This window comes from Schistocerca cancellata, chromosome 11 (assembly GCF_023864275.1).
Source record: "Schistocerca cancellata isolate TAMUIC-IGC-003103 chromosome 11, iqSchCanc2.1, whole genome shotgun sequence".
NCBI classification, from domain to species: domain Eukaryota; kingdom Metazoa; phylum Arthropoda; class Insecta; order Orthoptera; family Acrididae; genus Schistocerca; species Schistocerca cancellata.
In genome coordinates, this window is record NC_064636.1 from 40274362 (window position 1) to 40297800 (window position 23439).

The following is a 23439-nucleotide window of genomic DNA, read 5'->3' on the forward strand; positions in this document are numbered from 1 at the left end:
TGGTCCCATTCTTGCAGGATCTTTTTCTGCCCGCAGTGATGTCAGAAATTTGATGTTTTACTGGATTCCTGATATTCACGGTACATGAAATGGTAATATGGGAAAATCCCCACTTCATCACTATCTCAGAGATGCTGTGTCCCATCACTTGTGTGACGACTATAACAACATGTTCAAACTCACTTAAATCTTGATAACCTGTCGTCACAGCAGCAGTAACTGATTTAACAACTGCACCAGACACTTGTTGTCTTATAAAGGTGCTGCCGACCACAGTGCCGTATTCTGCCTGTTTATATATTGCTGTGTTTGAATATGTATGCCTATACCAGTTTCTTTGGCACTTCAGTGTATAAATAATGATCGAATAAAATAACTTTGTTTAATAAGATTTACAAATATTTTTGTTATCATTTACTGGCCTGCCCTGACATGTAACGGCCTGGCAGTGTGGCCACTGGCAGGTACTTTGGGGAATATGTGTCTGGTGTGAGGCTTTGCGGTGCCTGCCACAGCCTTGTGGTAATCGATAATCTAATTTCAACCTTTCACATTCCTAATATGCCAACAAAAATAATCAATTTTTGACAATATTATAAAACTGTATAGATAAAAAAATCTGTTGGCTTAAATTCTCTAATTTTAATTGCTGCAACAGGTTTAAACAATATCTTCAGCTTCTGATGAGTGTGTCCCTCGGGATCATCATGTGCCAACTTTGGCTGTGCTGGTATTTTTTTAACGTAATATTTGGCGGAAATGTCCAATGGTGATGTCATGCAGAGGTCAAGAAATTTATATGAAGTACCAGGAATTAAAGTCCAAGGAGAAGAAATAAAAACTTTGAGGTTTGCCGATGACATTGTAATTCTGTCAAAGACAGCAAAGCACTTGGAGGCACAGTTGATGAAGTGGACAGTGTGTTGAAAGGAGGGTATACGATGAACATCAAAAGAAGAAAAATAAGGATAATGAAGTGCAGTCGAAGGAAATCAGGTGTTGTTGGCAAAATTAGATTAGCAAACAAGATACTTAAAGCAATGGATGAGTTTTGTCATTTGGGCAGCAAAATAGCTGATGATGGCCAAAATACAGAGGATATAAATATAGACTGGCAATGGCAAGAAAAGTGTTTCTGAAGAAGAGAAATTTGTTAACATTGAATATAGATTTAAGTGTCAGGAAGTCTTTTCTGAAAGTATTTGCATGGAGTGTAGCCATGTCTGTAAGTGAAACATGACAAGGATCACTTGGCAGGACACATTTTGGGACACCTAGGGATCACCAATTCAGTATTGAGGGAAGCATGGGGGATAAAAATTGGAATAACAATTCCTTTTAGAGCACTTTACACACAGAATCCATGAAGTGTCTGATGCTGACATCCTAGAGTGTGACCTGGTACACTTGGAACTGGTATTCAGTAAAAATGCATATACAAAGCATCAAATTAAGAGTGATCTGCAAGTGAATATGCCAGAGCAACTAAAGGAAGAGCAACGTCAAGCCACTCTGTCGAATGCCTGTAGAACGCCACTCGTGGGGTTGTCCACACGGCAAAATCTTCGCAACTTCACGAGGCAGTGTCCGCTTTTAAGATGGCTATATAAGAAACTTTTTTGCAAAAGCAGGCATCGCCTGTAGGTCACAGAGCAACCACTGTATTAAATGTAAGTTAAGTCTCAATACGTTTCTGATTATTTGAGTCATCTGACTAGTTTCTATCAGAAGCGAACAATCAGATATTCCTTTCCTTTGCGAATTGCCAAGCCGTGCGTTAAACTTCAAACTTGTTGCCACGAGGGCAATGAATATCTGTCTGGTCTTTCGATAAACCGAAGAGCGAGTAGCGCTTGCGCTGGGAAGGAGATTTAAAGTCTATGGTCTTTCTGCTGTATGTCGGAAATGTTTCTTCAAAAATTGCCAAGAATAATGAAGAAGCATAATGTGATTATGATCTTCCTCCCACTGGCCAAGAAAACATCTTCTGTGGTCTGTGAAACATGATCCACTTTTATAAAACGGTGTATATGAAATTCCTTGTCTATATGTAAAAGTTACAGAGGACAAACAATATGCACTGTACGATGATGGTAAAAAGAACTCCAAGCCAACAAACACGCAGTGGCTGAACATTGTATTTCCACTGGTCACTATGGGAAATTCTGAGATATTGGTCACAGACTCATCTTATTGGGCTTCAGCAGCCAAAGAGGCTGTAGAAATACAATTAACAGACAATCTAATCAAACGAGATGAGGCTCTTCAGCTTGACAAACCAGGAGGAATTATTATTCTGAGTCTTCGCTTTCTGGCATTCTGACATGTGCCAACACTTTAATAATCAATCACAAAAATCATAAGTATTGCAGATTTGCTGACTGCATTTGTTATGTTTAATCCTCAGTGCATAAAATTTGATGCAGGCATATTTAACTCTCACTATTGTATCTTGTGATTTAAATTTTGCCAGTGACTCATCAGGAAGAGGGCTGTAATGTCATCGGTCGAAATATCAGAATGAAAAATAATACTATTCTGGATGGGCGACTAAAGGATGATGGAATGTTCCATCCACTGCAAAACTTCAAGAAACATAAAAGGAAGGCTATTCAGATATGTTCCACTAGTATGTATTACTCCTTTGCTCCCCTCTAGAACTGCCAAAAATAGCTGTGGTGATATGGAATCTCCTTGCTTGCCTCCCCTTTCAGTTATGATATTCCCACTATCCTGAGGAAGTATAATATTAGTGTAACACACACATATATACTCTTCATCATATTGACAAAAATGCCTCATTAATATTCTAATGATTTCAGTAAATAATTGGGTCATCAGTACAGTACATGTTGTTGTTCTTGTTTTTGTTGTTGTTGTTGTGGTCTTCAATCCTGAGACTGGTTTGATGCAGCTCTCCATGCTACTCTATCCTGTGCAAGCTTCTTCATCTCCCAATACGTACTGCAGCCTATATCCTTCTGAATCTGTTTAGTGTATTCATCTCTTGGTCTCCCTCTACAATTTTTACCCTCCATGCTGCCCTCCAATACTAAATTGGTGATCCCTTGATGTCTCAACATGTCCTACCAAACGGTCCCTTCTTCTTGTCAAGTTGTGCCACAAACTCCTCTTCTCCCCAATTCTATTCAATACCTCCACATTAGTAATGTGATCTACCCATCTAATCTTCAGCATTCTTCTGTAGCACCACATTTCGAAAGCTTCTATTATCTTCTTGTCCAAACTATTTATCGTCCATGTTTCACTTCCATACATGGCTACACTCCATACAAATACTTTCAGAAACGACTTCCTGACACTTAAATCTATACTCGATGTTAACAAATTTCTCTTCTTCAGGAATGCTTTCCTTGCCATTGCCAGACTACATTTTATATCCTCTCTACTTCGACCATCATTAGTTATTTTTTTCCCCAAATAGCAAAACTCATTTACTACTTTAAGTGTCTCATTTCCTAACCTAATTCCCTCATCATCACCTGACTTAATTCGACTACATTCCATTATCCTCGTTTTGCTTTTGTTGATGTTCATCCTATATCCTCCCTTCAAGACACTTTCCATTCCGTTCAACTCTTCCAAGTCCTTTGCTGTGTCTGACAGAATTACAATGTCATCAGCGAACATGAAAGTTTTTATTTTTTCTCCATGGATTTTAATACCTACTCTGAATTTTTCTTTTGTTTCGTTTACTGCTTGCTCAATATACAGATTGAATAACATCGGGGAGAGGCTACAACCCTGTCCCAGTCCCTTCCCAACCACTGCTTCCCTTTCATGTCCCTCGACTCTTATAACTGCCATCTGGTTTCTGTACAAATTGTAAATAGCGCTTTGCTCCCTGTAGTTTACCCCTGCCACCTTCAGAATTTGAAAGTGAGTATTCCAGTCAACATTGTCAAAAGCTTTCTCGTAGTCTACAAATGCTAGAAACGTAGGTTTAATAAAGCAAAAGTATACTGACAGAAAAAAAAAGGTATCACAGTATTTCTGGGAAAACAACACAATAAATAGGAACAGTTTTGTGATAACACCAATATTAGGTTCCCAACTGTAAACAGAAGCACTTACCGACATCCTGGTCATCGACACCTGTCAGCCCGGCTGGCAGTGTGTTGAGGTTGTACTTGTCTCGCATCTGGTCTCCCGGACGGTTACGGGTCCAGAATTTGCTGGTGTGGTCGTTCGAGCCCGAGCAGAGAATGTGCCCGAGGGGATGCCACGCCAGTGTCCAGACGATGCTGTCGTGTGCCTGCTCGATTCCGCCCACCTCCTTGTCTGCCCTGATAGTGGAAACAAAGTTTTACATGATGTGTTAAACATTTAATCCGGTCAGAGGAAGAGCCATAGCTGTACAGGCATTGGAAACTGAACACCTAAAAATAGTCTTCCCCAAAAAAATTGGAGATTTCGTTAACTCACCGATGCATGTTGCACAGTGTAGTGTCACAGAAATCTATTGAGGGCACTGGTACCCATTGCATGTTAGGAATCATAGGTAATGTTAATATTTAGGCCATCCTATTATTTACGTGAACATTATTTTTCAAAAGGAGGGGATCCCCTCGCTCATGATTCCAAGCGACCTGCACCTCTTTTCTAACTACAACATACCACTTTCTCTTCCCTGAGGAAGAAATCATTTATTTATTTATTTATTGTACACAATGATGTACCAAAGCTAAACCCATAATGCCTGAATAAATTTCTTCGTGGAAGAAAATAAGTCAAAAATTATGTCACTCTAGAGGTACTCAAAAACTAAACATGGCAGCAAACGTCAGAAGCATTTGTGGCTTCGCGTTGAATCTGCACACCTGATAGGTCACTGCCAAGTAACACGCCTCAATGAAATTTACCATATATAGAGAAAACTGAAAGATGTATGCAATGATATGAAATGATACTTCCATTCAAAGAAAATAATTACATTCAAGTCACCATGATTTATGATTGTCCCTTGGACATGGTTCTTAGGACGTGTGACCACAATGGATGGTAATGCACCACACTCTGCAACATGCTTCCATGCTAGCCAAAATGAGTTCTTGTGGTAGGGTGTTCCATTCCTCCAGAAGTGTAGTTGGCGTATGCTGCAGTGTCACTGGTGAATGTGGACATGTGCAATGCGTCCCACACATACACATTACAAATGTAATTTGGAACAGGAAGACCAGCACATTCACTGAATATACAGGGCTATTACAAATGACTGAAGCGATTTCATAAATTCACTGTAGCTCCATTCATTGATATATGGTCACGACACACTACAGATACGCAGAAAAACTCATAAAGTTTTGTTCGGCTGAAGCAGCACTTCAGGTTTCTGCCGCCAGAGTGCTCGAGAGCGCAGTGAGACAAAATGGTGACAGGAGCCGAGAAAGCGTATGTCGTGCCTGAAATGCACTCACATCAGTCAGTCATAACAGTGCAACGACACTTCAGGACGAAGTTCAACAAAGATCCACCAACTGCTAACTCCATTCGGCGATGGTACGCGCAGTTTAAAGCTTCTGGATGCCTCAGTAAGGGGAAATCAACGGGTCGGCCTGCAGTGAGCGAAGAAACGGTTGAACGCGTGCGGGCAAGTTTCACACGTAGCCCACGGAAGTCGACGAATAAAGCAAGCAGGGAGCTAAACATACCACAGCCGACCGTTTGGAAAATCTTACGGAAAAGGCTAAAGCAGAAGCCTTACCATTTACAATTGCTACAAGCCCTGACACCCGATGACAAAGTCAAACGCTTTGAATTTTCGGCGCGGTTGCAACAGCTCACGGAAGAGGATGCGTTCAGTGCGAAACTTGTTTTCAGTGATGAAGCAAAATTTTTTCTTAATGGTGAAGTGAACAGACACAATGTGCGAATCTGGGCGGTAGAGAATCCTCACGCATTCGTGCAGCAAATTCGCAATTCACCAAAAGTTAACGTGTTTTGTGCAATCTCACGGTTTAAAGTTTACGGCCCCTTTTTCTTCTGCGAAAAAAAACGTTACAGGACACGTGTATCTGGACATGCTGGAAAATTGGCTCATGCCACAACTGGAGACCGACAGCACCGACTTCATCTTTCAACAGGACGGTGCTCCACCGCTCTTCCATCACGATGTTCGGCATTTCTTAAACATGAGATTGGAAAAACCGATGGATCGGTCGTGGTGGAGATCATGATCAGCAATTCATGTCACGGCCTCCACGCTCTCCCGACTTAACCCCATGCGATTTCTTTCTGTGGGGTTATGTGAAAGATTCAGTGTTTAAAACTCCTCTACCAAGAAACATGCCAGAACTGCGAGCTCGCATCAACGATGCTTTCGAACTCATTGATGGGGACATGCTGCGCCGAGTGTGGGAGGAACTTGATTATCGGCTTGATGTCTGCCGAATCACTAAAGGGGCACATATCGTACGTTTGTGAATGCCTAAAAAAACTTTTTGAGTTTTTGTATGTGTGTGCAAAGCACTGTGAAAATATCTCAAATAATAAAGTTATTGTAGAGCTGTGAAATCGCTTCAATCATTTGTAATAACCCTGTACTTTTGTTCCTCCACCTCCACAGTTTGATGCTGTCGCACACTGCCACCCACAAAAATGAAGTACGGGTCAAATGCATCCCTGAAAAGATGCACGTGGGGAAGGGGTACAGTGTCAGAATAACCGGTGAGTGTACTATGTTCAAACATTTGGAGGTCTGCATGCTCATGCAACATTATCCCTCTCCACACCATAACACATACACCATTGAAATGATCAAGTTCGACAATGCCAGATGTGCGCTCATGTGGTGAGAAGTGGGAACGGATAATGTACTCCAGAACATTGTTGAACACGAGTGTTTTGGTGGTTCAGGTGTTACGGCAAGCAGATGCATAATGCTGCATGGGCATGCTGTCCTCCAAGTCTTTGGACACGGTCAACATCCTTGTGGCACTATATTCCTCCCCATGTGTATCTCTTCAGGAGTGCATTTGGCCCTGAGCTTAATTTTATGGATGACAGGATCAAACTGCAGGAATGGAGGAGCTCTGGATTGGCAAGATATTCGGTGAAGCTACTGGCCTGTCTTTTCCCCTGATGTAAATACCACTGAGTTTGTTTGGGATGCAATGGGGAGATGTATTGCAGCACATCCATGTGCAGCAATGATCGTCCAGCAGTTGTCAAACATGCTGGGTGAGGAACGAAATTCCGTACCGTGAAAACCCCTTATCAGTCTTGTGGCCAGCATGGATGCACATACAGAGCTTGCACCGCTGTCTGGTGTGGGCACATACCCTATTAAGAACCATGACCTGTCCTTTATAAAGTTTAGGGGTACACCATAAATTGCAGTGACTTCAATTTGGTTATTATCTTTGAATAAAAGTGTCTTTTCTGTTCACCTTGCTGCCTATTCCTGTCAGTTTCTGTATTATACTATAGGAGTTCTCTCTATGTACGGTCCAAGTTTTGCTGAGCAATGTTATTTGGCAATGACACATCGTGTAAAATTTACTTACACACCAGTGTATGTGTGCCTATTTGAAGGACTACCATGTTGTCATCCAAAAATAGTTGCTAGGCAGTCAGTTTGTGTATTTGTAATTTTGTAATTTGATAACACAAATCTGATTCATTCCCCCCCTCTCTCTCTCTCTCTCTCTCTCTCTCTCTCTCTCTCTCTCTCTCTCTCTCTTTCCCTCCCATTTCATGTACTCATGTACCGGCAAAGTGATAAGACCATAGGCAGACTACACTACTGGAAATCATGGAATCATTTACGTTGCACATGTTATCCAAGATAGAAGGAGAAAGGCTCTCAACAGGAACCAGTCTACCGTCCTGCCTGGACACAGCTTTTATTTGGTTTTCCACATCCACCTACGTAAATATTGAGCTGGCTTCCACATCCGACCACAGGTACACAAGGCAAACATTTTAAAAAATGGTGTCACATCTGACCACATGACTACACTATATGCAGTGAAAAGGGGTACATGGAATTCTTCCTATGGGGAGGGGGAGAGGCAGTAATTAAAAAAACCTTTAGGAAAGGCGACCCCCCCCCCCCCCCAAATCATAGTAATAGCTTATATTCAGGTATGGTCTGTTTTTCACTCCATGAAATTGGAGAAGTCCCATACCAGCCCCAACCCAACACTGACAGGATACAGGGAACCAGAAAGCAAGGAAGGAACAGCCAGTTGAAATAAATCAGTACTGCCTGTCAATGCACATTCAAGTTCACAGACACTGAATTGGTCTATAATGCCATTAAGTTGAACAAGAAAAACATATCATTTGCTGATAGATGGCATAGGTCATTGTATTTCAGCACTGAAAGTGCAGGCTTCCGTACTGGACATTTTCCTAACACTTTTTGTTAAGACTCTCAGCAGAAGTCTATTAACAGCAGTAGTCATGCTAAGATCTGGGAACTATGATTTTCATCACAAACACATGAGCACTCACCCAACGTGCCAGAAGAGGATAGCTCCGTCACTGCCCCCACTGCAGAAGAGGCCCTCGTGGTATGGATGCCAGGCCACAGACGACGCCTCCTTTTTGTGCCCGCGGAAGGTCTGCACCTCCGTTGACAAGTTCCGCAGGTCGAATAGCTTCAGCAAGTGATCTCGCGATGCAGTCACTAACCAGTTGCCATTGGCATTCCACTTGATGTCCATCACAGTGCTCTTGTGAGCGTGCCTAAATAAATAAAATAAAATGTGACTAATGTCTGTAGATTAAAAGAGGCTCGTATATATACTTCACTGTAAATTACAGGCACATCACACTGCTACAAAACTGTCAGGAAAAAAGGATAGCCTTCAGAGAATAGGTGCTTAGTGTAGGAATTGGCAGTGTTTTAACCTCAATATAAACTTTGACTAACACAATTTTCAAAAGTAAATTTTTAGGTGAAATATCGAACCCTTTCAAAACTAAAACAGGAGTGAGGCAGGGTGATGGACTGTCTCCGGAGAAAGTAGAATGAGAATGAAGAAAAAGAACAGAGGGAATAAATAAATTAAAACTTGAAAGAAAGAGAAACTTGAAATTGACTGCTTAGTTTTAGCCAATGATTTGGCCTTCTTAGCAGAAAACCTACTAGATGGGATAAAACAGACATAGATTCTCCAGGAAGTAGCATAAAAAGCATATTACAAATTTTGTTTGAAACTACCATATATATACGACCAATGTTTAAAGGTACACCAAGATAAAAATACAGAAAAAAATAAAGAAACTTCCAGAATTTAAATACTTTGGAGAAACAGTCCAGCCAAATGCTCTGGACAAAGCACCCAAAAACACAGAGCCAGAAAAACAGAAATTGCATTCAAATTAACAAAGAATATGTACAACAAAAAAGTTCTTATTTATTAATACAAAACTGAGACATTGCAATGTGGTGTTTAAAACTATCTTAAACGCGCAGAATTCCTCACCATAAACACAGCCAAACTATTAAACAGTTTGGAGAAGAAAAAAAGATGAAAAGTTAAAGAATTTTGTGTTCAAAGAATGAAAATGGGATTTGGAAATGGAAACACAAGATATATGAAAAAAATGACGATATAATACAAACATTGAAAAATCAGAGGATTACATTTTCTGTCAATTTAAAAAGAACTGCTAACAAGCTGCTGACCAAAAAAATAAGTTTCTTTGATGAAAAATCCAAATTTCATGGTTGGCAATAACACACAAAGACATGGAAAACAGACATCAGTTCATGAAAAAGCTACAAAAAGTCAAAGGTTTTCAGAAGAGAAAGCAAAAGGAGAGAGGAGGGAGATGAACAGAAAAGAAGAGAACCAAAGATAAAAAAATGAATAAGTATTGGGAACCCACAAAAATGCAAAAGAATATCTTGTAACAAACTCTGCCGTTTCACATGACGCAGAGTTGACCAAATCTGAATAATAATAATTATTATTAAATGTAGTGTGCTGTGCATAAACTGACAGGAAAGACACACTACTGTTTGATTACACAACTGGAGATCAATCACTAGAAAGAATGAGATTGGTGAAACATCAAAGAGCAGACAGCTAAATAAAAAATATCCCGGCCAAATGACATTATTATATGATTAACGGCTTAGGCTGGCCCCTGATTCATCAAAAGCTTTGAAATTCTTCTTCACCTACTTATGGGTGGAATTTTGAAAAGTGCTTTCCCAGTGGGTGACTATGTCACACATGTATGTTCCCTCCACATTTCACGTCGTCATGACCAGTGGTCTAAGCTGCATGTTGTCACGAAATTTGAACTGTCACCCTTTGCAACGAATCAAGCAGTGAATGTAAGCAATAGGTAGTAACAGAATTAGAAAAGCTATTTCTCATGATGTGATAAATGTCTGCACACTATCTTAACCAACAGATATAGCGAGAGGTAGATTGAGACGTTGTACACTTAACAGATGATGTGTTCAATAAATGGCTGTCTGAAATTCTCTAATTTTTGCACCTGTGTTTTGTATAAAACTCTACACAGATATACACACCTTTATTCACAGTCTATTTGTGACACATCAGCCATTATTACTCCCAGCAGCCAAAATCTATTAGTGAGATTTTCTGAGTATACTGATGGGGAGTTTTGTGTCTATGCTTCACTAGCAGTACACAAAGAAAAATTTATTTACAGTTTTATCAACAATCATGTACATTACTACCTCTTGTTCCATTGGAAAGCTCATTGTTACTATTATCTATCAATTCAAAGTGTCTCAGTTTTGGATGCTGTCTGGAGAGATATTTCTGCAGTATTCACACGTACTGTATATACTGTGACCATTAAAGCTTTCTCAGCGAAACTCATTCCCTACAGATCTTTCAATCTGCACTGAGATTAGTGTGATAATTTTTCCCAAAACATTTCACTATAAGTACGCCACCTCTAGAGTCTGTCCTGTGAAACAATTGCTGCCTAGTTAAATAGCTGGTTGAGTTCAAACAGCATGCACCTGTCATCTTTGCTAAATACATGTCAGAAAAACAGTTAGGAAAGCTGTCAAAATACTGTAGGGAAGATAATGACATCCATTCAGCATGTAACTGAAAATTATTGTTACAGTCTTTTTACCTATGACACAATATGTATTAGCACTTTAATGTTACATAGAGACCATTGCCCAGCCAGAGATGCATATTGTCAGAAGAGAGTGCATGTTCCACGTTTCCAGCAGACAAAGTTGTGCCATGGTACAAATAATAGATTCATCACATTGTGGGATTGAAATGGCATGGCAATTGGAAACATACTCCAAAGCTGAAGTACACAGGACAGTACAATTCCTGTGTGCAAAATGTCTAAATTTCACAAAGATTCTCCGTCGTATTCTGGTCATATATGAACCAAATGTAATGTTGTGGCCAGCTGTGGTGGTAACAACAATTTGATCAAGTTACACAGACATGGGTGATGATCGGAAAATACAGATGTTGCACCATGCGATTTTGATTTTTTCAGAATGTTGAAAGAACATCTGTGGAAAAGCAGATTTTCCAATGACAAGGATGGTCATACCATAGTTCTTGAATGGCTCCAGGATGAAGGAATGGATTTCTATTGTTGAAGACTTGAATAACAGGCAGAACATTCTGACAGTTGTTCACAGAGACTTGGTTACTATGTTGAAAAATACTGTCATGTGTCTGAGTCAATTTGAATTGTAGTACAGCAGTCAATAAATATTACTTGGCTTTCCATAATAATATGTAACTTACTTCTTGAAGACCCTCACATAATGGTACATAACTTGATAAATTTTATGATTGTGGAGTTAAATAAGTACACATCTTTGACTACTTCCCACATTCCAGGCTCCACTCAATGTGAGTCTTATGAAATGCAATTCTTGTAGTGCTTGTAATAGATCAAGATTCATATATATAAACAAACGCTTCCATGGGGGTTGTCACATTCAATAAAATTTTTCTGGGTTTGTGACTGCATTGTCAATACATGAGGGTAATCCCAAAAGTAAGGTCTCCTATTTTTTTATAAGTACATAGACCTGTTTATTTCTACAATGGTTTTTGTCAGTTTACAGCTTGAACATTTAGCTATTTCTCGACATAATCACCATTTCTGTTGATGCATTTTTGTAGACACTGTGGAAGCTTTTGTATGCCCATGTCATACCAGCCTGCCGCCATGCTGTTCAGAAAGCTATGAACCTCTTCTTTCACCTCGTCATCGGAGCTGAATCACTTTCCGGCCAAATGTTTTTTAACCTAGGGAACAAGTGATAGTCACTGGGCACCAAGTCAGGACTATAGGGTGGGTGGGTGACTATGTTCCACTGAAACTGTTGCAGGAGAGCAACGTTTTGCTGAGCGATGTGTGGACGATCGTTGTCATGGAGAATGTGTACGCCCTTGCTCAATGTTCTTCTTCTCCAGTTCTGAATTGCCCATTTAAATTTTTTCAGTCTCACAGTACCAGACAGTGTTAATTGTGGTCCCAGCGATTCAGCTCCGATGAAGAGGTGGAAGAAGAGGTTCATAACTTTCTGAACAGCACGATGGCGAGCTGGTATGACATGGGCATACAAAAACTGCCACAGTGTCTACAAAAATGCATCGACAGAAATGGTGATTATGTGGAAAAATAGCTAAATGTTCCAGCTGTAAACTGATGTAAACCGTTGTAGAAATAAACAGGTCTATGTACTTATAAAAAAATAGGAGACCTTACTTTTGGGATTACCCTCGTACATAAAACTACCAACATTTCGGACCCTGTTGCAAGCGACTTTCTTCAGGGAGTTTTTGTTTACTGCCAACTGAGAAAACTTTGTTTCTTATATACCTGCAGACATGGCTGTTATCTAATTCTGATAGGCTGTTTAGGATTAAGGGGAGGGATGTTAGAAGTCGTTATCGGTGTTTTTATTATTTCTTTTCCATTAGTGGAGACCCGACATGTTAATTGGTGTTTGCATTACTGCTTGTATTTGATGAAATCGGCGCTCCAGTCTGCACTATTATGCCCAGAATGTTGGCTATGATATGCTGATGATACTTTTGTTATCTGGTCACACAGATAGGAAGAGCTATGAAATTTCCACCAACACCTCAACCGGAAGCACAGCAGAATCCAATTCACTATGAAGATGGAAGAGAATGGGGTGCTGCCTTTCCTTGACGTGGAAATTTACAGAAAGTCTGATGGTAAACTGGGCCATAGAGCATACAGGAAGCCAACCAGTACTGAGAGGTACCTGCATGCCTCCTCGCATCATCACCCTACGCAGAAGAAATCCGCGCTGCACACTTTAACTTAGAAGGCTCACAGAATCAATGATGAGGAACATCTAAAAGGTGAACTACAAAACCTGAAGTCCATTTTTTGTGCCAGTGGTTACGGAATGAAAGTAATAGATAAAACTATGGTGACAAAGAGTGAAGATAATAGAGGAGAGCAAAAGGAAACACAAAACATCACTCTGTTACCGTATGTTCACGGTGTCACTAAATAGGTGGGCACAATTCTCTGCCGAGCAGGCATCACACCGATTTTCCAAAGCGGCAACAGAATAAAAGATGTTCTTTGCACAACAAACTACATGTTGCTGGAGTTTACAAAATCAGGTGGGAATGTGGATTAGTGTATGGAGGTGAGACAGGGCGATCAATCAGCACACGGATATTTGAACACAAAAGGTATATCCGCGTAAGACAGCACACCAAGTCAGCAGTGGCAGAACAAACAGACTGATTTTGGTGAAGCTCGCATACTAGCGAAACAGCATCTTACTTTCAGGAGGAAGATTAGAGAGGCAATAGAAATAGCCAAGCAACCGGCCAACATGAACAGAGAAGACGGCTACTGACTTCCGACATCTTGGCTATCACCAATAACGGCACTACGGGATGATAGCTCACGTGAAGCAACACATACGGTCACACGAGAGACCACAGTAGCTGCATGTACATAGAGTACTGGTGCGCCTCGGCTGGTGCTAGAAAGAAGGAAAACAACACCACGTCACGGCTGCCACCTGGTGTTCATTTCGCCAATTTCCACCAATTACAAGCAGTAATGCAAACACCAATCAAAACGTCGCATTTCCACCAATGAAAAGAAACAACAAAAACACCAATAAAGACTTCTAACATCCCTCCCCTTCATCCTAAACAGCCTATAGGAATTAGATAACAGCCATGTCTGCAGGTATATAAGAAGCAAAGTTTTCTCATTCAGCAGAAAACAAAAACACCCTGACGAAGGTCACTTGCAACAGGGATCGAAACGTCGGTAGTTTTATATATATTGACAATGCAGTCACAAACCCAGAAAAATTTTATTGAACATTCATATACTCACAGTGTTGCCAGAGACTGTCCTGTTTTGGGATCCCACAATTTGACTGGCTGCTGGTTATCTTTACTGCCCGATATGATGAGACCTTTCTGGGGATGCCAGTGAACACACTTCACATCAGCTCCATGCCCTGTAAAAAAGAGAGAGAGATGGTTGGAAATACACACATTTCAGACAAGCAAAAATTTTGTCCAATTAGTGGTGGTCTATTTTAAAGCACTATGTTAGATAGTGTGGGTGAGTGTCCAGATATCTGGATATGAAAGCAGGTGTGTTGTATATACACAGAATTGTGGACTTCTGCTGTGTTGTTCAATACCAATGATTGGCTTGGAGTATGGATAATGTTAAGCAAAAACTTTCAAAAACTGTTCAATTACCATTAACCATAAACTAAAAGCAGGTTGAAAATGACATATATTCTATGGACACTTGCAAATACGATTTACTGCCACAGTGAAAACACATTTTCAATGTTTATTAATGTGAAAATACTCTCAGAAAAGGTGTGTGGAGCACAGTAACACATAACAAAAAACAGCATTCATACTAGTTCTTTTTCCAGCAGTAGTACACACATTCACACACACAATCACACAAGACACCCAAATGCACACTCCCATAATCACAGATCACAGCAACATGGTCATGTGTCTGTTTGGGTGTCTGCGTGTGGTGGTGGTGTGTATATACTCTCAGGAAAAATAGAAACAATCTTGACAAACAACAATTCACAGTATAGACAGAGCTCTGAACAGCTTCATCTTTTTATATGGTTGTTGTAGTGAACTTTACAATTAAGTAAGGCTTTTGTCTTGATGAACTACTTTTTCCAAACTATGGACTGGCTGCAGATACAATTGTTATTCAGTACTATGGATCTATAATCTAACCAAAAAGGGAAAAGATAAAAGCGAAGACAGCAAATTTGTTGTTATGTTATAGTCTTCAGTGCAGACAGGTTTGTCCACACTAACTTATCCTCTCTCTCTCTCTCTCTCTCTCTCTCTCTCTCTCTCCATCCATTACCAAACTAATTCCTTAGTGCCTCAGGATATGTCCAATTATGTGATCCCTTCTTTCATTCAAGATATTTCATAAATTTATTTTCTTCTCATTCCATTTCAGTACTTCTTCATTAGTTATTTGATGTAATCTTCAAAATTCCTTTGTAATGCCACATTACAAAAGTGCTGTTCTCTTCTTGTCCAAATTGTTTGTCACTCATGTTTCACATCCATACATGGTTGAATCTAAAAAAATTTCTTCAGAAAAGACATCCTAACATTCAAATTTATGCTAGATGTTAACAATTTTCTCTTTTTCATAAATGTTTTTCTTGCTTATAATCTGTATTTTATATGCTCCCTACTTCTTTTAATGATTTCATTAGGAAAGACATATGAATTAAGCTATCACGCATCATCAAACTGGGAACTAATTACATGTGGTGTCCCACAAGGTTCTACCTTAGGATTTTGCTTTTTCTTGTACATATCAATGACCTTTCACCAGTAACATTGCAATATACCAAGTTTCTTTTGTTTTCCAGTGATACAAAGACTCCAATAAATAGCAACTCAAGTGCAGTCTTAGAAAGATCAGTTAATGAAATTTTCATGGACATTAATAAATGGTTCGTAGCCAATTCCTTGTCACTAAATGTAATTCAGAACTTGTAAGTGGTATCAATTGGTATATGTCTAAAACATAATGGCAAACAGACAGAAGAAGTGGACAGTGGTAAATTATTGGGGTTACAGCTTGATAATAAATTCATCTGTGAGGAGCACACCACAGAACTGATGAAGTGCCTAAACAAATCTCTATTTGCAATGCAAATGTTGTCAGACATAGGGGATATGAAATGAAAGAGCTTGCATACTACGCTTACTTTCATTTCACAATGTCTTTCGGGATTATTTTTTTGGGGTAACTTATCAAACCAAGCTAAATTTTTCTGGGTACAAAAAAGTGTTAGAAGAATTATTTGTGGTGTGAACTCAAGAACATCCTGCAGGGGTCTTATTAGGGAACTAGGGATATTGGCTACTACCTACTTCCAAATATATTATTCCTTAGTGAAATTTCTTGTTACAAATATATCTCTTTTTTCAAACCAACAGCTCAGCTCACAAAATCAGAACTAGAAATAAGAATAATCTTCACAAAGAATCAAAGTCACTTACTTTGGTCCAAAAAGGACACCATTATTCAGGAACACACATTTTCAATAATTTGTCAACAGCCATAAAAAAATTAACTACAAATAAAGCTTAGTTTGAGAGGAGCCTTTTTGTACAAATTCAGTGCAATAATACAAGCATTGTAAATAAGTGTTGTAAAATGACTCTTCTATTCAGTGCTGATTACATCATAAATAAAAATACGTTTAAAAATTTTTTTTTTACTCATTCCACATCCATGGCAATTATTCCATTTCGGATCTGTGGCAAGTACATTAGTATGTTTCTTTTTCAACATAAATATTTATTGCGTATTCTTGTTCTTCTGACATGTTCTACATACTGGAGGATGTTCTCACTATAGATCAATTGGAAGAAACTGTACATCTAATCTAATCTCTTCTGTCATTATCGATTATTTTGCTGGCCAAACAGCAAAACTAATCTACTACTTTTCGTGCCTTATTTCCTAACCTAATACCCTCAGCATAACCTGATTTGATATGACTACATTCCTTTATCCTTGTTTTTCTTTTGTAGAAGTTCAACACAAGGTGCTGTCCATTTCATTTAAGTGCTTCTGGAAGACACAGCAAATCCAAAAGTTTTTATTTCTCCCTGCACTTTAATTCTCTTTACACATTTTTCTTCATTTCTTGACAGCTTGCTTAATGTATACGTTGAATAACACTGATGCCAGGCTACAGCTTTGTCTCATTCCCTACTACAGTTTCACTTTCATGTTCTTCATCTTTTATAACTGCAATCTGGTTTCTTTAGAAATAGTAGATAACCTCCATCCCCTGCATTTTATTCCTGTTACTTTCATAAATTCAAAGAGTGTATATTAGTCAACACTGTCAAAAGCTTTTTCAAAATCCACAAATGATACAAAAGTAGGTTTGCATTTCTTCAGCCAGTTTTCTAAGGTGAGTCATATGGTCAATATTACCTTACACATTCCTACATTTCCCCAGAACTGAGAGCAATCCTCCCTGAGATCAAGTTCTATGAGTTTTTTTTATTATTCTGTACATAATTCATAATTCATGTCAGCATTTTGTAACCATGAGTTACTGAACTGGTAGTTCAGTAATATTCATGCTCGTAAGCACACGCATTCTTCAGAATTAGAATTATTGCATTCTTATTGAAGTATGAGGGTATATTGCCAGTGTCATATATCTTGCACATCACGTGGAATAGTTTTGTCATGGCTGCCTCTCCCAGGGATCTCAGCAATTCTGAGGGAATGTCAGCTATTCCAGGGGTCTTGTTTCATTCACTGCTCTTCTAATTCTCACAATCTCACCTTTATCTATTTCTACTTATCTTTGTATAGCATACTCCTCTACATCAACATCTAATACCGTACAAGTCACCATGAGGTGCATAGGAAAGGGTACGTCCCATTGTATCAGTTATTAAGGTTTCCCCTCATTCCACTCACGTATGGAGTGTAGGAAGAATGATTGACTGAATGCCTCTGTGCATGTGGTAATTATTCTAATCTTATCCTCACGATCCCTATGGGAGTGATATGTAGGGGATTTTAGTACATTCTTAGAGTTGTCATTTGAAGCCAGTTCTTGAAACTTTGTTAATAGGCTTTCTCGAGGTAGTTTATGTCTATCTTCAAGAGTATTCCAACTCAGTTGCTTTGGTATCTCTGTGATATTCACCCAAGAATCAAATAAACCTGTGACCATTCATGCTGTCCTTCTTTGTGTATGTTCAATATCCCCTGATAATCCTATTTGGTATGGGTCCCACACACTTGAGCAATATTCTAGAACCATCTGCATGATTGATTTGCATGCAATATCCTTTATAGACTGATTGCACTTCCCTAATATCCTCCCAAACCAACAAACCAAAGTCTACCATCTGCTTTACCCACAACTGAATCTATGTGAACATTCCATTCCATGACTCTACAAAGTGTTCCATCCAGGTATTTGTATGAACTGGCCGATTCCAATAGTAAGTCACTGATATTATAGTAATAGGATACTATGGTTTTTCATTTTATGAAATGTACAATTTTACTTTTCTGAAAATTTAAAAGAAGTTGCCAATCTTTGCAACACTTTGAAATATTATCAAGACCCGAATGAGTATTTAAGCAGCTTCTTTCAGATAGTAGTTCATCATCGATAACTGCATCATATGCAAAAAGTTTGAGGCTGTGATTAATATTGTTTGCAGTGTCATTAACACACAATGCAAACAGCAAGTATCCCAATACACTTCTCTGGGGCATACCTGAAGTTACTTCTACATTTGATGATGACTCTCCATCCAAGATAACATGCTGTGTCCTCCATATCAAAAAGTCCTCAATCCAGTCACAAATTGACTTGATACCACATATGATAATACTTTTGACAATACGAGTAGGTATGGTACTGCGTCAACTGTTTTTCAGAAATCAAGAAATTCTCCATACACCTGACTGTCTTGATTTAAAGCTTTCAGTATGTCACATGAGAAGAGTGCAAGTTGGGTTCCACATGATAATGTTTTTGGGATCCATGTGGGTTGACATTGAGGAGGTCATTTTGTTCAAGATATGCCATTATGTTCGGGCTCTAAGATTATACAAGACATCGATTGCAAGGATATTGAACGGCAGTTTTGCGGTCCCCTTCTACTAGCCATCTTGTGGACGGGTGTTACCTGTGACTTTTTCTTTTTTCTTTTTTTTTCAGGAAATGGGCACAGCTTTTGCTTGATAGATTATAATTAGAAGAGGGGCTAACTCAGCTGCAAATTCAGTACAGAATCTGATAAGAATTCCATCGGGCCATGGAGCTTCGTTCAATTTTAACAATTTCAGCTGTTTCTCAACACCTCTAACATTAGTAGTTATTTCATTCATCATTTCGGTGGTACAAGGATTAAATTGGGCAGTTCTCCTGTATTTTCCTTTGTAAAGGAGCATATGAAAATTTTCGCCTGGGAATGGACGTTAACTTTTGTGCCACTAACAGCCTTTACATACAGTCAGAATTTCTTTGGGTTCTGTGAAGTATCATTTAACAATATTCTTCTGCAGTATTCATTGAAGGCATCAAGCATCGCTCTCCTGACAGCCAAATTTGTTTCATTTAGCATATCTCTATGTACGCCCTATGTTTTATTTTACGCCTATTATGCAGTAATCTCTGTTTCTTTAGAAGGTTCTTCACAGTGGCTATATACCATGGAGTCTCCCTCAAAGGCCAGCCGGTATGGACGAACAGTTCTAGGCCCTTCAGTCTGAAACCGCGCGATTGCTACAGTCGCAGGTTCGAATCCTGCCTCGGGCACAGACGTGTGTTCTGTACTTAGGTTAGTTAGGTTTAAGTAGTTCTAAGTTCTAGGGGACTGATGACCACAGATGTTAAGTCCCATAGTGCTCAGAGCCATTTGAACCATTTTTTCTCCCTCAAAGGCACAAGGTAAAGAGGGCGGCAATAAATGAGATGGATCAATGACATTGCAGAAGAGGTGTAATTCCAATCTGGAAAATCGGTGGGAAGAAACTGGCGTGCTTTAATTCACAGGGTCCCAGAGAGTCAGAATTGACTAAAAAAATTACTTTACGCCTGCTTCATTTTTGTGTTTTCTCTTTTTGTCAATTAATTTCAATATACTGTGTGTTATCCAAGGTTTCTACTAGCTCTTGCCTATTTGATTCTCTGTTGCCGTCACTATCCCATCCTCATAGCTACTCATTCGTCTGCTACTATATTTTTTTCCCATATTTCAGTTAACTGTTGCCTAATGCTGCCTTCAAAACTCTCAACTTCTAGTTCTTTCAGTCTATCCAGGTCCCATCTCCTTCATTTCCTTCCTTTCTCCAAGGTTCTCCAGTTCATAACTAATAAACTATGGCCCAAGTTCACATCTGCTCCTGGAAATATAAGGAGTTTAAAATCTGGTTTCGAAATCTTGTCTTACGATTATATAATCTATCTCAAACCTTCTGGTGTATCTCGGTCTCTTCCACATATGCAGCCTCCTTTCATGATCCTCAAAACAAATTTTTATAATAATTAAATTAATTTCTGTGCAAAATTCTACCAGGAGGCTTCCCTTCTTTTTCATCCTCCTCCCCTCCCAAAGCACATATTATCCTTCTCTTCCTTTTTCCTACTGTCGAATTCCAATTTCCCATCAAAACTAATGTTTTCTCTCCCTCCCTTAACTATCGGCATAATTTATCTCAGCATACATTCTTTCAATTCTATCGCCTGGAACAAGTACTAATCGAATCGAATCAAGTACAAGTACAAGTACTAATCTTAGTAGGCATTTAAATTTTTACTTCTGTAGTGGGTGTTTGACTTCATGTCTATCTTAGCTTTAAATAATGTATTCACCATACCATTCATAGTAACTTACCTACTTTCCTAGTTTTTATCCATTAGTAACCTTACTTCTACATTACCAAAGACATTTTGTATCTACAACACTGTACTCACAGGACCATATGTGATGTTCTTCCTGCCCCCACATTTCACTAATTGTCACACACCATCCAACTTCAACCTATCGATTTTCCTGTTTAAATTCTCTAACTGACCTAACTGCTTAAGAGATCTAACCAATAGAGTGCCAGTACTGTTATTCCCGGCGAAACATCCTCCTGAGTAGTCTTGAGATTCAAATAGGGACTATTCTAACTAAAAGGATGCCATCATCATTAATCCTTACAGTAGAACTTCATGTCATCAGGAAAGATAAAATGCTGCAACTCCATTTTCTTTCAGCAGTCTGCAGGCTTAAAGCAGACTAAAGTGATAAGTCTACTGTAAGAGAAATTACAAATGTAATGGGCATTTGATTATGAGTTTAGACAGTCCAGCATTGTGCACATTTCTTGGTACATTCTCCCAATAAACTAAGGTCCATCCCTTTCTCTCTTTTCATTATATCAAAACCTCCAGTTTCGTGCTGACACTTTATGTGGGATGGCTGGAAATTAAATGTTAATATCTGCTTTCTGATAGAATTACGTCAAGTCAAAGAATCTTTTAGGTGTAAGCAGGGCGTCACCAAATGACCAATTGAAAAAAGAAAAAGGTTAAACTTCAAATGAAATTTGTGAGCTCACGTGTTGAGTGTTAGGCCTGGCACTGATTATTCTACGATATCAGTATTAAATTGTAGTTTTGGGAATTATGGATGTAAAAAAACTTTTTACATAATTGATGTGTTGAAAACTTTTGCACAATAAAACAATAATATTCTAATTACCAGAACAGCGAAAACCTTGTTAACCAGTTAAATGGTAAGTTCATTCTAACACGTTGCCTGCACTTTTACCGCTGAGATACGTTATGCCCCTCTTTCTACATCATTTGTTTCTAATATATTCAATTGGTTGCATATGATTTAAAGTACACTTCTTTCTTTTATTTAATAGTCGACGTTTTTTAACCTTTTTGTGGGTGTGTGCAGTCTCTAATAAAGGGAAAAAAAATTTAGGGTCGGCTTCAAATTTTTCTCGTTGCGCGAAGAGAATTAATCATTTGACTCACATTTAAAAGGTGAAGGTTTCCTGTCGTCGTCTAGCTATCAGTTCTAATATTTCAGGGGTTTCGAAGTAATCGCACAAGCTAAATGCCGGAAATCCAAAGTCGATTTGTTTCCCCATCCTTGTCCAATCCAAGCTTTAAGCTCTTCCTTGCAATTCTTTTAGCATACCTTTGGACGCTCAAACTCCGTGAATCATGACGTACAGTTTTTAAAATGTAATCCAATACATGTTTTTCATTTTACACGGATCATCTATATGTCAACAGTTCAAACGCATTTCGAATGCTTTGATTCCACCTCGTATCTGCCCTCCTTGCTGTGTGTGTGTTTATGTTGTGTGTGTATTGAGTGACAAAATATACCATCGTACAGTAAATATTCTTTGAAAAATCGTCAAGCAATGCAATAAAAATGTATAGTTTTATGTTTCATTCATGTTAACATGAAAATTAAAAACTACCACAGGATTTGACGTTTTACATATCAATATGGCGGATCCACAAAAGGACGATAACATCGTGAAAATCGATATATCGAAACGTGCAGGCACTCGGTCTTATGGCGCCATGAGGAATGATCATACTATGCCCTAAAATCCTGCCAGACTAGCCTGTAGTTAACAATTCATTCGACTATCTCAACACCACGAATATTTGTTTCAGCAACATACCCGATATTAACTAAAACACTGATAATATGCAGGTGAAACCATAATACCATTTGTCTTCAAACGGCACAATTGACTCAATACACATGTGGAATAATTATAAGTAACATTCTTAACTTCCAGAAAATTTGTGGAAATGGCATTAAAAATTCGTTCGGAGTTAACACTCAAGAGCTACAATACGAATTGATGTTATTTAGTTTTATTTACAGCATTATTGTTGACAATCAATCATCTTTTATTGGTAGGCAATATTATGACTTGTTTCTTTAATTTAGTCCCTATTTGATATACGTGTAATGTATATGTCAGTGCAATTTTGATGTGGCAAATTATTCTTTTTCCGTATTTGACGCGTCGGAAATCCAAGAAACATATGAAGTACCGTTCCAAAGCAATATTCTTATAACGTGACTAAACGCAACAACTAAGACGACGTTTATGCGCGACACAATTTCCGGTCGTCGAAAACAGACTTTCGGCAACCGTTTATCGCTGTCTCACATGTTAAGACCCGAAGTGAATTTTCGACACCCGTAAAACATCACGTTTGGAAATCAGCTGTTCAGGTTTTTGATGTAATCAGCACAATGATTGTTTCTCGGTTTAATATTAGAGGTAAACAGCTTCATGCTCAGTCTAATATTTCTACTTCTTCACTATACGAAAAGTTACTCCGATCAAATTAGTCGACAATTTTTAAAAACAGCACTA

General features: G+C 38.8%; 1 protein-coding gene across 2 annotated transcripts in view; it reads right to left on the reverse strand.

Moving 5' to 3' along the window:
* The window catches only part of LOC126108925 (pre-mRNA 3' end processing protein pfs-2), a 175317-nt gene that overhangs the window by 56179 nt on the left and 95699 nt on the right, over window positions 1–23439 (reverse strand). For both annotated transcript variants that reach the window (XM_049914295.1, XM_049914294.1), the window contains exons 6-8: window positions 14350–14476; window positions 8479–8712; window positions 4096–4307 (exon numbers count right to left, since the gene is read on the reverse strand). In XM_049914295.1, coding sequence (XP_049770252.1) covers window positions 4096–4307; window positions 8479–8712; window positions 14350–14476 — 573 coding nt within the window. The remainder of the gene's footprint in view (window positions 1–4095; window positions 4308–8478; window positions 8713–14349; window positions 14477–23439) is intronic.